This window comes from Schistosoma mansoni, chromosome 1 (genome assembly GCF_000237925.1).
Source record: "Schistosoma mansoni strain Puerto Rico chromosome 1, complete genome".
NCBI classification, from domain to species: domain Eukaryota; kingdom Metazoa; phylum Platyhelminthes; class Trematoda; order Strigeidida; family Schistosomatidae; genus Schistosoma; species Schistosoma mansoni.
Genome location: NC_031495.1, coordinates 41313942 through 41333934, shown reverse-complemented (window position 1 = coordinate 41333934; position 19993 = coordinate 41313942). Strand labels below are relative to the sequence as shown.

At 33.3% G+C, this 19993-nt stretch overlaps 1 protein-coding gene across 1 annotated transcript in view; it reads right to left on the bottom strand.

Annotated features, from left to right (window-relative positions):
* Smp_126540 (hypothetical protein) overlaps window positions 1-19993 on the bottom strand; it is a gene marked incomplete at both ends in the record, with an annotated part of 77941 nt that overhangs the window by 9334 nt on the left and 48614 nt on the right. The window contains 6 exons of the mRNA XM_018794447.1: window positions 486-539; window positions 5919-5960; window positions 11356-11526; window positions 12426-12518; window positions 14602-14697; window positions 16076-16141. Coding sequence (XP_018648859.1) covers window positions 486-539; window positions 5919-5960; window positions 11356-11526; window positions 12426-12518; window positions 14602-14697; window positions 16076-16141 — 522 coding nt within the window. The remainder of the gene's footprint in view (window positions 1-485; window positions 540-5918; window positions 5961-11355; window positions 11527-12425; window positions 12519-14601; window positions 14698-16075; window positions 16142-19993) is intronic.

Genomic DNA, 19993 nt, shown 5'->3' with positions numbered 1-19993 from the left:
CAAAGCTTCACATTTTTAAGATTTTCAATGATTACTGCAACTTAACTTCATGATTACATGGAATTGGTTGTTGCTTAAAAATCATTCGCTAGTACACAAAAAGTAACAACGCTTGTAAGTAGACTGATGAAATAGTTTGTCTACAAGATATATTTGAAGTTTTAGCTTAATTTCTATTAATCTAACCCTTTCATCATTCACTTGACTAGATTATAGAAATTAATTACATTTGGAAATAATTCTCATTATGGTAAACTAGATGTATCATATTCACTGTTAGACAAAAGAGCGTCACAAATTCTGCCCCATGTGTAAGTTATGGATTAACACTGATGAATAATTCAACACTAGAACGAAACAACTAACCAATGATTCCGAATTTTAAACAGTTGTCCAACTAATTTTTTATTCATGACAAAAACTATTCTCACGTTTAATAAATCTATAATAATCGATTTCCCCATTGCACCTTCTCTGAAACTTACCTTTTTCCCTTTATGAACTGGATAATATTGTGGTTCAAATACAGGAGCTGGCGTCTAAATACAACAATGAAAAAAAACAAATAAAAGTGATAAGTAATTAATGTTCACTTTCGATGTTAAAACAGAATTTAATTATATTGCAGTTGTTTGTTCCATAAACAGGTGTAACAAAGCTATACTGATATATAGCTATTATAAAACAGTATAATTCAATTAGAGTGTAGGATGGTTGATTATCTAGCTGATTTTTAAATTCCTATCCATTTACTAATCTCCAATGAAGTTACCATCTTGCCAGTAGACAAAAAGATCAGTGACTACGGTTTCATTTTCTGAAAAATGATAAAACAGTACTATTATGTTAGACTAAAATATTTCCTTAAATATCTTGGGCCACTATTTACTAGAGTAGGTTGATGAATCATTAAAATAGATCTCTAATAATTATGATAGTGAACCTATTAAATCATTTATTAAAGAAAAAAAAGTTGAACTAGAAATTTGACGTTACCGAAACGTTTTTGCAGCCATTAAATTTAAAATTAAAAAAACTGATTGTAACTTTAACGACATTATCATCGTGATGAACCATACTGTATTTAATAAATGTAATTATGAGCTTCGCATAACATCATTCGTACTGACTTGTTAGAATATTATTGATACTGTTTGTCAAGATTGTGAATACAATGGATAACAGAAAAAGGATTGATCCAAGGAAGGGAAGTAAAACTGCACAAGAAGAATTTATAATGTACTAAACAGAAATCTAGAAATGATCAGAACAACTTCAAATTTTATAATGAAATAGATATATGTCATTTTGAATATCCGGTCAATAGTTAGATTTGGCTACATCGAATTGGTAGTAATTGATGTTCACCAATCAACAATTTGATGTATATATAAAATTCACAATATTAGTAAATAAATTAATTTAAATCAAAAACATAATTAACCGCCAAATTAAATATTTATTTTATTCTCGTTACCCTTATTCATAGCCATGTTTTTATGAATTAACACTTCTTGGTATCGATTTAAAGAATCAAACTGACTGACTAATATAAGTTATGATATTCAACTAACATCACAGAAAACTTAATTTTAATTTAATCATGGTTAGCATGCAATTAAACATCCATACTAAACTATAGTCCAGTCACTTCCAAAATATATAACATGAAAAAGGACGTTCTCGCTCTTTTATTTTTTACATTTTATGCTTCCTTTTTAAACCTATTACTTTTCATTGCACGTTCACTTCTAGATAAGATTTCGGTCTTAAGAACCTCAGCTTCGCTAAGCAAACCTTTTTTAATACTTGTCACTGAAATATGGTGCTTTACTGCAGCGTCTAATTCAGAATTAATTATCCAGAACTACCATCAATATCTCTGTAATAGAGAAACTAAAAGTCGGAGTGGCTGTCTTATATGTGTCTTTGATACCCTGGCAACTAATAAAGTTGAAGATAGTATCTTGAGTAGTTTGTTTTAATTCATCTGGATGTCAGTCAACACTCCGAATCATAGCCTACTCCTGGGATGTATATACAGAGCCCCTGACAATTCGGATAATGTGAATGATCTTATTACTGATGCCTTTATACATGCATTTGCTTTAGATTTCAATACGAAGGCTATTACAGGAGATTTCAATTACCTTGGAATAAACTAGAATACCGGTGGTGGTCAGTCACGTAATGATGAAGTCCTAGCAACAATTAACATGCACTGCTGGTCACGACGGGTTCGTAACCCAACAAGGCAAGATAATATACTATCTATACAAGTATACAATGAATTTGAAAGCAGTGATCATTTAATAGTAATTGATGCTCTCCCTATCTGTCTTTCTTACAACCATCCCATACAAAAAACTAATCAATATATGACCTGATACTGACTTATTTGATATAGTCGTTACTCAACGTGACCGAGGATATCTAGTCATAGTGCTATACTTTGATATTCCTATGGCTTTCAACATGGTTAACCACCAGCTTCTTATGATCAGACTCTCATCTTACGGGATAAAAAACCCTCTGCTTGCTTGGCTTAATTCTTTACCCGGTCATCGACACCAAATGGTTAAAATTAACTCCTCTTCGTCGGACACTGTTCCGGTCTAAATTGGTGTAATACAAGGTAGTGTCTAAGGTTCTTTGCTCTTTTTAGTTTATATAAATGATATTTAAGATTACTTCTGTATGAGTAGGTCTCTTCTATATGCAGATGATCTTAAAGTAGTGTATTCATTTTGTCCTCATGAACTGAACAATATGCGAAATTGTATCAGCGTGTCTAAACAAGGTAGCACAGTAGTGCTTAAAATGGCTGTAGGAGCTTAACACGCCTAAATTTGGGTGGATATATTTCGTTAATACTTCATTCAACTTAGATCTTACCATAGATAGTAAGGTTTTATCTAAGCTACATACAATAGTGGACTTGGGTACTCCTGCAGTTTGTCCTTCACAGAATAGATATCGAAATAGAACTTCAAGTCCCAACGTCTTATGGGTTGCATAGGGTTTGAAAAATGTACTACCTAAACAATTTTTGAACCAGAACACTTTAAAAAAATCCAATATCCCATTTGTCTTCTACATTTAAGATTATTATCTATATCAAGCTGATCATGCCTGTAAACTGGCATGAATTCTGTAATTTTTATTTTCAGAATTTATCATTATTATTATTATTATTATTATTATTATTATTATTATTATGGGGGATTGCGTCCCTTTCCTACTTTGAACATAAATTGGTTAATACTGAATTGTCCACTAAGCGACACTGTTTCAAATTATACTAAAATAATGATTCATCGGTTATTTAACAAGTTTCAGGTGTCTTGATGCTAACCCCTTAACAAATTGAAAATAGGAATTTTAACATTTCAACCAATCAATGTGATCCTCACCTACGCAGAATTTTAAGTATAATACAAATTACATTCAAATTCACTAATCCATTTTATTTTTTCAATATTCTTGTAAAACTGACTCATTCATTTTAAAAGACATGAGATTGTTCAACACAATAAAATATTCAGACAGTTTCTTATTAGGGTTTTTTGTGTGGAGATTTTTAGTAATTTTTTATATATGGTTGAAATCATGAGTTAATCGAAGTTAGACCACCAAAGAAAACCTGGAAGCACTTGACGGCCATTTCGTCCTATTGTGGGACTCCTCAGCAGTGCGCAATCACGGTCCCGCCTCGCGAGATTCGAACCTAGGACCTACCAGTCTCGCGCCAGAGCACTTAACAAAAATAAAAGCTTAGTAACACCGGATTGACCTTTTAATTATGTTCTTGAATTTCTACCAAATAAATAAACATGTTAAAACTAAGATTTGAATGTAGTCATCTTAAGGTTCATTTAAATAGGATTCCGTTTCATAATAGCTTCAACTGATAAATGGGAGCAACAAACCAATCAGGTCTAAGTCAGCTGCTCTTTAATTTTTGTGAAAAGTTCAAATGTAATGTCAGCTGACTTATATCTTCTGAAGAATTGAACAAAATTCACTTATATCCAGTTCTTAAGACACTTAAAATAGATAATCATAAGTCTGTTGTGTAACTGAATAATATAAGATAGTGTCAAACTATGATTATAAAAAACACGAGCCTTCTGATCCAGATCATACCTGGAATGTAAATTACTTGTTGAGTATAGTTGTATGACATAGGGCATAGTCAAGAGTGTTTGTGGTATATCTTGAGGTTCTCCATAAAGGCTGACTTCACTGATACAAATGACTGGCGTTGAGGTGAGTAAACTAATTTCTAACCTGTGAAATCTCACTAATCGCTTTAAGATCATTTATCCATCGTAATTTTATTAGCTTTCCATCCATTATAACCAACCATCTTTTTTGTACATTTATTCCACATATATAAAACTGGTACAAAATAAATATGTTCCACACAAATTAAATGAAATTGTGAAGAGATAGAGAAGTATAGTCGAAAGCAGAAAAGTCAATGAGAATAAATGCACGAGGGCAGTATAGAATGGGAGAAACAGTTCAAATAAAATACGGCCAAAGAGAACTCTTTTAAATAAGTGAGTTCCAGCCATTTTAAACTAAGAATTTGAAAAACACGGTAAGACCGCCATTATCTACTGTTTTGAGCCATACTCGATAACGTTTCAAGCCGCTTAGATGGACCATCTGAAGGACCCCAGCCAAGGATCCGTGATAAACTGACAAAGAGCAGCCCTATACAGCTCTTTTTAATACCACAACCATATGTCATAAATTGACCACGTCTTTTCTTTCTCTAACCCGTTCTGGAGTCGGGAATTAATGCACGATGTTGAGGTCTTTGGGATGAAATTTGTGAAATATGCCCAAACCAAGGAAATCTGTGTTTCAAGATAGTGAAAGCAATCGAATTATCACCACTGCACCCGAAAGCATATTGTCATGCCTCAGCATTAGTAACATGATGTTGCTATTGAATATTGATAATCCTTCTGAGTTAACGTTAATCAAACGTAGGCAGTCGCTATACATTGTCAACTCAGAGACAAACATAATGCAGCACTGTTCTCAGAGTTGTGAATCCAAACTTTTGCATCCAGACTAATACCACTACAGCACCAAAGATTTCATAAGCAACTCAGGTTTTCACTATACATAGATTGATCTCATTGTTAGGGCGAAACCAAGGCTCAAACGACTTTTCAGACACACAAACTTTCGATTACTTTCGATAGCTCGTTACAAAGAGAGAGTGTAGGCATAGGCTACTCCCAGTTTCGTAAAAAGTACTTTGCATTTAGATGGTGTACAGTACATGACATCTCAACAAACATTGATTTCTAACTAATTATGAGCGATTAGCTTAGCTTGAGTATCATCACACAGTGACGCAATAGCATACACATGCTCGAGATTGAAAAATCTACCTTCATCTAACGGATCTGTACCACCATTACCTACTTCCATTATTGCTGTTTTAGGAATTTCATCGATGACAAAATTGAAGAGGAATGTTAAGATTGGACCACTCTGCTTAAAACCACTTTTTGGAATTAAACGATGGAAAGAAGTGGTTGTATGCTCTCACTCTGTCCGAACTAATATTTATATGATTTCTGAACTGGTAGCAAGACTCAAATCAAGCATATCTTATAATTAGTTGATATTAACTAATTAGCACGTCTATTTGAGCGAATATTTTAACTATAACCTATATCATGCAAACTGATTTAATTTAGATGAGCAACACTCGTTTCCTAGGTTACACAACTTTCCAGACTTAACTATCATATTTTTTTATCCGAATTGGAAAAGGTCCCCCATTCTCTGAAATGTAATTCATTAGTTTCAGCAAAAGAAAAATGACCACACATTACGAAGTCGGATTTAACTCAATCAACTATGGAATATAATATTCATTGATAACTTACAGGTTTTGGAATTGGTAAATTAATTGCATCTGCTTTAGACAGCTAAAAAAAAGAAAATGAAAAGAACCATATAAATACACATTTTCATTGTTAAATTTTAATTCAATTTATTCAATGAGAATAATATTTAATGAATGGAGTGAAATAAGGCTATGAAGGCTTTCCCATTTTTATTTATTCGACATTATTATCTGTAATTATTTAACTTTTCTATACCTTCTTAAGTTGATGAATAAATGTTAACCTTTCATAGCCGGTCTAAAATTATCATGCACAAAGAAGCACAAGGATTAAGTTTTGAGTAGATCTATGGTCATCAGCTACAAGTAATTGAAATGCTAAGAGATGTTACCAATGCTCTGAAATTCTAACCCCAGGCATACATTATTGTTTTTGGATAAAAAGAATATTAACATTGAATGATATTGGAAGCTTTTATTTTCCTACTGCAAAAATATATGTTTTGTAACATTTGGGAACAGTCCTAAGTGCGAATTACCTTTTAACTCATAAATTGTTGATTCATTTCTTATCGTTCATCAATTATGATCAAATAATTAAAAATTTGTTACTAAGCTGTATGTAAAGAAATGTACAATTAATTAATCACTGAGCAGTGACCAAAATCATGTTTGTCTAGGTCATTAATGCTGATTGAATCCTATCGATCTAGTTGTAGACACTTCATTATTACAACGGAGTTCAGTCGTGGTTGAAGTAACTCGTTAGAGATTTCGAAGACTATAAAGATGAATGACCCAGGTTTGAATCCTACAGGAAATTTCAGTTCCTTCAAGATTCCAGGTATGTCTTGATAAACAGTACCAACTAGCACGAAATCCCTGTTGAGCATGGTATCCTAGTGACTATCTTCAATTATCTAACGTAAAAAGTGATTATTCTGTACGGAGTTATAACGTATTTTTCCGAATTGTGATCCAAAATGACAAAGATACTTCTGAAGAGTCCCCTGGTTTTTTGGTATTCTATCTGAAGATTCAGCTACTTGGGGTATTGATTACCTTATCAGTTTAGGTATTTTTTTTATAGAATCGATAAGTGAAAGTCAAGTGGTCTTTGTAGATTAACATGTATCTTTATCGATACTACTTAAGTTTGAAATTTATAAAATCCTTATAAAGAGCTGATAATTAAAGTAAGGTGTGTCGATAGGTAATTACTGAAAGTTGTTTAGTAGTTAACAGATTCATTGAGATTATACTGTATTAACTTTCTCATTAGGCCGGTTTTATGACTCAGTAAAATAGTGAAATAATACTGTTATTAAATTTTATTAGTTTTTAATTAAACAATGAAAATAACCACTATGTTAAAACTTATATTAGTATGAAAAAGATTACAGAGACAAGTAGTAGTCCGCTAGCAAATAAATGATTCTGAATAACCAATTAGGTATCGTTCATAGGGTTATTTATTGGGCGTTTTTTAAAAATAATTTTATGCCAAATTCAGTCAGAAAGTGGTATATAGCAAAGATAATTTTAAAAATTATTCATTCAATATATTTCTCTTATAAATGCTTGTTTTATTACATACATCTACTGGTGATTATTATAGTACTTGAAATTTTAGTGAATAGTAGTACTAATGAAATTTACTGATATAATATTGTAGTGTGATCTACTTATATCCATAAACGTAGTATATGGTGATGGTCAGACATAGAATGTATTTTGGCAGAAAATCGATAAGGAACGAACAGGAATGAAGCGCAATCGATACAAAAATGCATGAACAATGAAATCAGAGAAGACGGACTGATATTTGCAGAAGGAACAGTTAAGATTGAGACAATTGATGTTATTTTGCAAATTAGCTGTTCATTGTATGGTTATCAGAATTTAGTAAGATATTCTGTAATTTGTGCTTAAATACATTCGATTGTCCCCACCAGTATTCTTGTTCACTACAATATGATAACAATATACATGAATAGTTAAGGGAGTAACAAAAAATAGACTGATTCACAGATGGCACCTTTTTAATCAGATGATAAGAATAATTTTCCTAATAAATATTATCATTATTGCAACTACAATATTATAAAATTTTAATTTATAAGAAAATTCAAATAATCACACAAATGATGCTAAGGTTAGGCTTGATAGTTTCAAATGAATTGAATAGTGGGTAGAAAGTATATGATAAATATATCATTATTTACTCTGAAGAGGTGGCTTACATTAAGTTACGAAACGTCAGAAATACAATTTTCCTACTCATTGGAATATAACTAAAATATGTTTATTATTCAAAAAATTATTGTTCAAAGCACAGACTACTCATTGTTAAAAATAAATGGTAGAATTCACTTAGTGTTGTTTGTTTGAATCTTCCCATTGATGTTTAGGACTGCAACTGGTCATTCTCTTATTGGAATATGTACATACTGTGCGTATTGCCTCGATATTGCCTTAATTCACAAGCATTATAAGTAAAGATGGACGAGTCCCAAAAAGCACGAAACGCGCGTCCTGGATTTCACTGCTAGCCACTATTCATCTTTGCTTAAAATGGTAGAATTGTTAGACTGTTTCTATTTTGTTTTGTTTTAAGACATTAAAGTGATTAGTATAATTCATATTTTTTTAGGTCATTAATAAAACTTGAAATGAATTGTTAAGTTACAGTAATTAATGCGTTTTATAAATGATAATAGTCCAAAATATATATATACTTAATTTTTTAATTAAATAAATATACTTACCAAATTTATTATACGCCATGTATTAGTTTGTTCCATTGTTTTTAAATAAAATGTATCCGCTTCTCTAATATAAGCCATTGTACCAACAGGAAAAGTGTGTGATACTTTACTTAAATCCATTTCAGTATTCAAGACCATTGCCTTTTTATCGTGAAAATTTAGATAAAAATAAATTATTGAATAGTAATAATGATGGAACATTAAAAGTATACCCATAAATAAATAAACAACTGTAATTTCTTTATTGATACAGGTAATGGCGAGACTATAAGTTATGGACGAGCCAATGAGAAGCGTTTGAGGGATTTCAAGGTCACAGCGCTAATTTCAGTACTTGATGCTCATGTACGATCGGTTCACAGAGGATTTTAGAGAAGACATGACAATTAAGTGGCTACAATAAATTGAACTACTAAGAAGTTCCTGTATTTGTAATTCCGGTAATCAAATAACTTGTAGACCTTGTGCAGACTACCGTGTACTGTCCTTCGATGTAACATATGTTGAAGGAAGACGTTTGCTAGAATAGGAACCTTTTTCGCTCGATCCGGATTGAGACTAAGGTATATTATAATAATTGCCGCGAACTGTATAATAAAAGCACCAGTAACATTGGCTGCAATAGTTGCAGATGTTACTGAAACTTTGACTGTTCAGCGGTATGAGTATTGTAGGGACATATCCATAATAAAAATGACAAACTTACACAACCGGAGTACACACAGACAATACTGAAGCTATGTGGTCGAGGCTGAGAGGGTTTTTGTGACCTTATCATGGCTCCAGAAATCTAGTATTATGGAACCATAAGGATGAGTTCCTCTACCTTATGCATTACGATTTTAGAACCTTTGAACCTTTTTCTAACCTTGACAAGTTTTTGGACCATGTGAAAGAAGTGTATCCACTCTAATTCTTTGGTGTTTTATAATATACCTTTACTCTATACTAACTGTTACCTGATTAATTATTACTTCTCAAGGTCACTTGAGATTCGCTCGAACGTCGTTCATAAATTATAGTCTCGCCTAGGTAATCTTTTCAATGTTTCGTATAAAAATGATATTGATTGTGTTCATTAACGAACGTAATTGTATTCTGTTGTGTTCTTTAGTGTTAACTGAAACTCATCTAACGAAAAGGTAGTTTTATAAAACAATCCAGGTAAAACAATGTTGTCGTATAAGTATTTTGTGTTTGACATGAAGTGAGACAATCGGAGATAATATTGGTAAACTATCCAACTCGTAACTAAGTAATTTTAAGGTTAAGACAACGGAAATAGTCGATAAACTTCGTAATATAATTACAAAGAGACAATTTTAGTAGATAATAATTATTAGAGATTGTTTAGATTTCATCTATCAACAATATCACAGGAAATGTCACCACTACAAGTTATGAATAGTTGCTTCAGGCATGAAAATAGTATAATCTGGAGAGGATAATCATCAGACTAACTTACTGTCCAGTATATCAATATAAGGAAGACAAAATAACAAGATTAGAAAAAATAATGTTGAATTGACAGTGATAATAATACTGTGGAGCTAAACATAGAGAATATAATTTAAATGAAATGTTATGTGCATCTATCCCAACTCCTTCAGCCTGATTTATTTTTAGGGGAGGAATGTAATATGACAAGATCAAAAGAATAAAATTAAGTCAATGTGATGGTGTTAATATGTTAACTTGATCGCTCGATCTATCGTTTACAATGTAACCTTCAATCTAAAATAATCATCTTCCCAACAATTTTATCACCTATGAAGGCGAGTTTCAGAAAAACATGCCTATTTCCTACCTCCAAGTAATCCTTTGCCTTTGTTTTAAACATACAAATTTTGCAGACAATTAGTACCACAGATATAATTTTCAGTTGTGGTTAATTCCAGCAGTTCTCACTTTTCAGTATAATTTCTGTGAATTTTTGAATAACGTTTTAAATAAACTTCTTTTGTAATTTATCGGATGGCAACTAATGAATTTTAAGTAAAGATCACTTCATATGATATTTTGATGAATAACTCTTTTAATTTTTCATTGTTGTTGTTACTTTAAAATATGAAGATTTAGAACATGAAACATATTATTCTGTTCAATCTTCATAATTAATCTTCTATTGAAGTATATTTTATCATGAAAATTCAACGTATAGAAAGCGTGCTTATTACTATTTTAGATAGTAGATGTTTTTGAGATGGTGGAGAAGATTTGTAGCTGGAGTTTTGTTCAAACACTTCACTTCTACCCGAAGTTTGTGCTGATGATGCCGTTCAGAAGGACGATGAAAGCTCCACGACCAAACCATCCAGCTCAGAGAACAAAACTCCATCGAAAGTAGATGTTTTATTAACATACCTAACGCATAATGTTGTATAACTAATTACCAATTCATCAATATCTGTCCTAAATTATTCATGAAAATTTACCGATTTTAGTCGACTAACAACAATTTCAGGCGATCAAGCAAGGTTCATTACTCAATCAATTGAACATTATGTCATTCACCAACTGATTGACAACTAATTTCTTTATATGTTATTCATATTTTATTTTAATCCCATTTCTCATTGTTACACACGCATATTTTAGTGTAAACATTAAAGATCATTATCCATATTTGATAAATGGAAGTATTCTCAAGAATAATTATCAATAATAGATTTGAAACAAATAGAATCAATAAAACAAACTATAACTTACACCATAACCTAAAATTTCACCATTATTATTACTTTTAGTATTATGGTTATTTTTAAAACTATTTAATTCATTATTTGAATCTTTTTTCGGTGAAGGATTATCTGCTGCATCACTTAAACATGAACATTCACCTGGATCACCTTTTGGACCACGAAATTGTTTTTGAATTTCCTTTTTGAAAAGAACAAAAAAAAGAAAAAAAACAATCCAATAGTGAAAGAAACAGCGTAAAGAAATAAAATGAAAATTATGGGTTGTAACTCATATGTTTAATGATTATTTGGGCAACCTACTTAAAAATGCATATATGGTAATAAAAACTAATTAATTGAAGTTTTGAATATCAACAGTGGAGAGGGAAATTACGGACTTTCATTAATATTGGATGTATTAGTGTCTATCTTGACTTAGTATCTCAAAGAATAATGCAATGAACATTTGAGTCAAAAAATACTGTGTCCGAGCTTGAGTGTGAATATCAACTTTATTAATTTTAAACAGAATGTAACGAGTTCCATGGGTCCCACTACTAGCCTTATACCACATATATCACAAAATATTTGAGATTATTTATACAAACATTGGTTGTCAGGTCTTGTATATACATATGTAAAAGAATTATAAATATTAGTTAGCAATGATCTAATTACAACGCAAATTGTAGTTAGTAATATGAACCTTTGGATTTCAAATTACCAGTTTATTGATATGGTGCCTATTGTGAAAACTTAGGTTTCTGAGTTCGAACGAAGGTTTGATAGTGGGTAGTATTGCAACGAAGTGAAATGGTTGACTAATTTGTAGTCAGTCTACGCACGCGTATGCTCGTATAAAACTGTTCAATAAAATAAATGAAAGATACTAAGAATTTTTTATGTAACTAGTACATAAATGCTTGCGTTTCTGCTGATGTACACTAGAACTGTCTATGGTCTCGATATATACACAGATAAAGTTTAGATTTCTATTATTCTCTGTTCCATTGAGTCAAATTAAGTCCCTAAAACCAGTGATTAAATACTTTGGAATAATTTAGAAGAAAACTTCGAATATCAAAAATGGTTACTTACTGGTTGTAATATAAAATCATGAATGGCTTGTTTAATAACTGAAATTGACTGATCACTTGTAAGATCTACTTCACCTGGATCACCTTTTTCTCCCTTTCCAGTAAAAAAAATTATAAATTAACTCATATGTATGTATATACGTATTGATATATGAGTGAAAAAAGACTGATAATTAGTTATATTGATATGAACAATATATCAACTAAGTGTTGATTTATGCTAATATATAAATATGCTAAAAGAAAACAAAGGAGCTACAAATTAAGTTGTGTTCTTTAATTAAACTAATGGCATTAATCACTTAGAGCAATCATAATTTAAATCCCATTAGCTGAATAGTATAATGCACTGTGTATGATTGTATAATCCGATAACGACAAGTAGAGTGGATCAATTCTATGACCTTGAAGATATAAGGCCAGCAACCAAATCACTCAGCTATAAATTAAGTTTATTTTTTCTTGCAGTGGAGATGTAATTACAATCGTAATCGATTTTCTTTATAATGCGAATATATGAAAAATCAAAATCATATACTTATCTTGGGCTTCTATATATTGAGACATTACAAAAGTAAACAGCGAGAAGCTATTCCTTTGAAAAACAAAGACTACTGATTCTGTGCCATAGATGATCATTTGACCATTTACCCAATATAAATACAATAGATTGACAAGCTCTAACCTAATTAAAGCGCTCATTCGAAATTTAAACACTACTAACCATCAAATATGATCTAATCAAAATGTCAGGTATTTTACATATGTAGTCCAAATTCAACAGACATTAAACAATTAAGTGTTCAAAAATAAATCAATATAAGAAAATTATCAGGTTTATTGAAAGAAAACCATTGTAATGAAATTTAATCAAAGTTATCATGATGAGTATCTACTTTTCTCTCTTCTTGAAATCATCTTCATGTGTTATTCAGTAAAAAACCTTTTACAGAAAGTGGTTTATATTGTATTTTAAAAAGTGCTAACTCATTCAAACTGAAACATAAATCCCAATAATGTAAAAACAACATTTATTTCATAACAGTCATAAACACAGACATCTGATATCACTTTGCAAGTTATAAAAATTCAAATGTTCATTAGATGAATATTCAAATTATGAAGTGGATGCAAACTATGAAAAAAATGTTAACTTAGGTTTTTGTGTTTTATATGATTCCCTAATCTCGTTAGATAATTAAAATAACTCATAGTGTCATTGAATAAGAAGAAGAGGATTCAGCGAAGAAAATTTTCTTTTCGACGAAATCATTCTGGGGTGTGTTAAGGATAAACTTTCGCTTTGGGCCACATCAATGTGTATCTATAAATTTACTTGCTCATGTGGGGCACGTTACATAGGCCGCACAAAGCGATCACTTTCCAAATGCATCTCGGAACACTAGCCGGGTTGGCTCTTAAAAGGAGAATGTAAAAAGATAACTAGTTCGATACAAGAGCATTTGATCAACTGTGGACACATCGCTCCAAAAGACTCCTCTTTTAGAGTAATCTATGGGTCAAAGGAATCGGATCGAAGGGGGGGGTAGAATCAATATTTTATGCACTGCTGAGGCATTGGCAATCCATGAACTCAAGCTTGAACTTAGCGTGCAGAAACGATTTGTCCAACCTCTCACCCTTCATTGGCCCCAATTCCCTTAATGGGTATGTTTCTGGTTGTCGTTTTTTTTATTTTTTCTTTTCTGCACTTTTATTTGATTATTATCGGTTCTTTTGTTTTTTAACTTATTGTTTTACATTTTAAACTCTAATCAGTTATTATTATTACCTTATGCAAGTTTTCTTGATTATTATTCAGTCTACTATTATGACCTTTGTGTTTGTCGCTTCTCTTCATTATCTGTCAATTGGACTATCTGACTCATAAATTATTTTCTTCCTTACCCCTTGATTAATACGTAACCTCATTTGTTATTCACTGTCGAATCAATTTATAATGCAATCTTTCATAGACTCCTGTAGACATATATTTTCCATATAACTATATATACGAATGTACAGCTTAAGTAAATGATTTCGTCGAAAAGAAAATTTTCTTCGCTGAATTCTCTTTTTTTTATTCAACTCTCTAAGCACTAGAATTTTCTCTCGAAAAACGAAATTACACCATATAAATGTGTATATTTATCTATCTATCTATATATTTCAGTTACTTTTTCTCCTGGAGGTCCTTGAGGTCCAGGTATTGCAGCTTCCTTGCATTGATCAATGGTACAAAATCCAGGAGGACCGGGATCACCTTTAGGTCCCTATGAATTTATGAAAAGGTATGGAAATAAACTATGGAAAACGATTAAAAAAGGAAATATTAAATTTATTGAGTATGGTAGTTAAGTTTTTATTTTTTGGAAAAAAATGGTGAATTAAAACAAAATAGAGTTTATGAATGGACAGGTGAATTTGGAAGTGATAAATAAATGATCATTAAGAGCATTTTTAAAATTCTATTGAGTCCCAAGCATGAGTTTTCAGTACGTAAAAATCTACCAACTCTTTGATTGTCATCATTAAATAATTCACAAATATAGTTCACTAACAAAATAATATATGTGTGGTAATAGTTTGAATCGTATAACGATCACTGTGGGAAGTGGGATATATGAAGATGAAGCGAAATTGTACTGTCAAACGGAGAAAAGTTATAGCACTTATATAGGATTAGGGTAGGAATTCAAATTACGAGTTCGAATCAGGTGCTAAGGTTACAGTTTCAATCACGAACTGACATAAGCTATAATGCAGTGATCCTAAAAATATTTTTTAATCACAATTCGCCGCATAATAATTCATCCATTTATCTTTACTGTCTTCTGACTGGCTGTAAATGTTGATACCTTATGGTCGTTCGGGACTATACTTTAAATTTGTCGTAAAACCTAATCACTGAACGGGTGAAACATTTGAATCTAATGTTTATTATTGTTATTATTATAATTATTATTCAGTATCCGGTGTAACAAGTTAATAGTTGTGAAGAGACAAACGATAATTTTTCCGTACTTTAAAAAATGAACAAATGATTTTGTTTCAAAACAAAATCGTTTATACAGCTGGTAGTCTTTGTAAAATTAACGTTAAATCGAATATGTTTTATTCAATCATTTGATGATTTTAAAGTGTAAAAGGTGAAATAAATCAAAAATACATTGGACTAATCCTTAAGAAAAATACTCCATTTACACATAGACTACTTGTCTTAAATACAGGCTATTTACAGAGGAAAATGTATAATATTTCTTTTCAATCATTAAGCTGTTTGGAACAGTTTTTTTTCAAAAATAATTGTGTTCTTATGCTAGGATGATGGTTCTAGTTGAATGAAGACAAGTATTAGGTGCTGTTTAAACTAACGCATTCTCAATAACCAGTCTGTTACATGACGAAGACATTTTATCATTAGAGATTTGAGTCTGGTTAACCGTAGTCATCCAACTTTGGATATTTGTGTACTGGACAAGTAATCCAGAAGCTTTTAAATTAAGTGTAATTGTTACTTGAATTTTATTTCAACTTCACTGGCCATCTACATATAAATACACACTGTCAATTAGGACTACTTTTAACAGATGAATTAATAATAGCTTGTGAACTAGAAATCAGACATATATAGATATATTCTTTGTTTACCTGTATAACAGTCGATAGATTCGATCCACAAGTTGCAGGACAGGTTCCAGGGGGTCCTTCAGGTCCCTTTTTATTATAGGAAATAGAAAAATAAATAAAACCAAAAGCAAACTTGTTCACAGACTTAAAAACGAAAAACTGGCAAATATATCCTGTGGATGGTGTTTTTTTAATCAGTGAAAATTATATAAGGAAATACTGAAAACCGCAGATTATTATTTATCTGTAACTATATACAATTATTGCAAGCTTTAAACTTATTTAATTTACAAAACTATTGGCTAAATATAACTCCACCTGTAGCTCTTCTAGAGTTACTGCCGGTCCCAAGCCCACACAAAGGAGGAGGGTTGGGCATGGGGTTAGCGACCCCATCCCGTAGAAAAGCTAACTCGCTAAAAAAACGCTAACCAGAAAAAATAATTCAAACCATTTAAACTCTGACCTGGGAGTTGAAGGAATAATTATGACGTCTCATGATGAAAGCCGAAATTCTTCGGAAGTCACGAGACCGATGCACCTTCTAACAACCAGAACAACACTCTTTATAGGTACATGGAACGTCCGGACAATGTGGAAGACAGGAAAGACCAGCCAAATAGCAATGGAAATGGGGAGATACAACTTGGCAGTACTCGGAATCAGCGAAACCCATTGGACACAAACTGGACAACAAAGGCTAGGTACGTGAGAGATGCTGCTGTACTCCGGTCACGAAGGGGAAAATGCTCCACACACTCAGGGAGTTGCTCTAATGCTGTCCAAAGAAGCACGAAATGCACTTGTGGGATGGGAATCTCATGGACCCAGGATAATCAAAGCATCATTCAGGACAAAGAAGGAAGGGATCACAATAAACGTTATCCAATGTTATGCACCCACCAATGATAGCAACGACGATGATAAAGATCAGTTCTATGAAAGGCTGCAATCAATTATAGCGAAGTGCTCACGAAAGGACCTGACCATCCTGATGGGAGATCTAAATGCTAAAGTTGGAGTGGACAACACAGGATATGAAGATATAATTGGACGACATGGATTAGGAGAGAGAAATGAAAATGGGGAGAGACTTGCAAACCTATGTGCTTTCAACAAATTGGTTATAGGCGGCACAATATTCCCACACAAACGCATACACAAAGCTACATGGATCTCACCGGACCGAACCACAGAGAACCAGATAGACCACATCTGTATCAACAAAAAATTCCGAAGATCAATGGAAGATGTGAGAACCCGGAGAGGAGCTGACATAGCTTCAGATCACCACCTGGTTGTGGCCAAGATGAGACTGAAGCTAAAGAAACACTGGACAACTGGACAAACAGCACTACAAACGTTCAATACAGCCTTCCTTCGAGATATTGACAAGCTCAATGAATTCAAAGTGACTCTCAACAACAGGTTCCAAGCTCTACAGGATCTACTGGATGGACAAGAAACTACTTTGGAGGACAACTGGAAAGGGATAAAAGAAGCACTAACTTCAACGTGTCAGGAGGTTCTTGGTCCTAAGAAGCATCATCATAAGGAATGGATCTCTATGGGAACCCTGGACAAGATTCAAGAAAGGAGGAACAAGAAACTAGCAATTAACAACAGCCGAACACGAGCAGAGAAAGTCAAAGCACAAGCAGACTACGCAGAAGCAAACAGGCAAGTGAAGAAAAGCATTAAAGCCGACAAGCAGAAATACATGGGAGAACTAGCAACGACGGCGGAAAAAGCTGCAAGAGAAGGGAATATGAAACAACTATATGATACAACGAAGAAATTGGCAGGGAGATATAGCAAACCAGAGAGACCAGTCAAGGACAAAGAAGGAAAGACAATCACTGAGATTCAAGAACAGAGGAAAAGATGGGCAGAATACTTCGAGGAACTGCTGAATAGACCAGCCCCATTGAATCCACCGAACATCGAAGCGGCCCACACTGACCTTCCTATAGATGTCACTCCACCAACGATCGAAGAAGTCAAGATGGCCATCAGACAAATCAAAAGTGGGAAGGCGGCAGGACCTGACAATATACCAGCAGAAGCACTGAAGTCAGACATTGAAATAACTGCAAACATGCTTCACCTTCTGTTCAAGAAGATTTGGGAAGACGAGCAAGTGCCGACGGACTGGAAAGAAGGATATCTCATCAAGATACCAAAGAAAGGAGATCTGAGCCAATGTGAGAACTACAGAGGCATCAGTTTGTTATCAGTACCAGGAAAAGTTTTCAACAGAGTGCTGCTGAATCGGATGAAAGACGCAGTAGACGCCGAACTTAGGGATCAACAGGCTGGATTCCGTAAGGATAGATCGTGCACAGACCAGATTGCGACACTACGGATCATCGTTGAACAATCAGTTGAGTGGAACTCATCACTATACGTCAACTTCATTGACTATGAGAAGGCGTTTGACAGCGTGGACAGGAGAACATTATGGAAACTTCTTCGACACTATGGAGTTCCTGAAAAGATTGTCAACATTATCCAAAACTCATACGATGGACTACAGTGCAAAGTCATGCATGGAGGACAGCTGACAGATGCATTTCCAGTAAGGACCGGAGTCAGACAAGGCTGTCTACTCTCCCCATTCCTCTTCCTTCTAGTGATTGACTGGATTATGAAGAATTCGACATCTGATGAGAAATACGGAATACAATGGACAGCTCAGAATCAATTAGATGATTTGGACTTCGCAGATGACCTAGCCCTCCTCTCTCATACACACGAACAAATGCAGATGAAGACAGCAAATGTAGCTGCAGCCTCTGCATCGATAGGCCTCCACATTCACAAAGGAAAAAGCAAGATTCTCAAATGCAACACGGAGAACACCAACCCAATCACACTTGATGGCGAAACTCTGGAAGAGGTGGAAACATTCAAGTACCTGGGGAGCATCGTTGATAAACAAGGAGGATCGGATTCAGATGTAAAGGTGAGGATTGGCAAAGCAAGGGCAGCATTTCTACAGTTGAAGAATATATGGAACTCAAAACAACTCTCAACCAATTTCAAGGTCAGAATCTTTAATACGAACGTCAAGACGGTCCTACTGTATGGAGCTGAAACGTGGAGAACTACTACGACCATCATCAGGAAGGTACAAGTATTTATAAACAGTTGTCTACGCAAAATACACAACATCCATTGGCCGGATACTATCAGCAACAGCGTTTTATGGGAGAGGACAAACCAGCTTCCAGCTGAAGAGGAAATTAGGAAAAGACGTTGGAAGTGGATCGGACATACATTAAGGAAATCACCAATGTGCATCACGACTCAATCCCTAACTTGGAATCCGGAAGGGAAACGGAAAAGAGGAAGGCCAAAGAACACACTACGCCGGGAAATAGAAGCCGATATGAAAAGGATGAATAGCAACTGGAAAGAACTGGAAAGGAAGGCTCAGGACAGAGTTGGATGGAGAATGCTGGTGAGCGGCCTATGCTCCTCGACGAGGGGTAACAGGCGTAAGTAAGTAAGTATTGACTAAATATCAACCTCTTGATTGTTCAAAATGAGAAAACAGTTGACATCTAAGTTATTTTATTCATTAAAACTGTAGAGAAACAACATACTGTCTTTTCTAGGTTTCATAATTCAATAGGGATCTAGTTTAATTTGAAAATCATTTTCATTATACATAAACTAGTCAGCCATTGAATTCTTACTTACTTGTTTTAAGGTATTTTGTTGATTGTGAAATTTGTGGTTACAAGTTTTAATTTACTGTGAGAGTATCTAGGTACACCTTGGAAAGGACAAAGTAGTTTTGTAGTGCTCCCATTTTTTTCATGGTTTTTCAGTCGATATAAGTTCATAAATAAAAATAATATATTTGTAATAAACCAATGAGTAGAAAAATTAGATTTCCTGACGTTTCATGACTCAGTGTAAGCCAAACGGAAT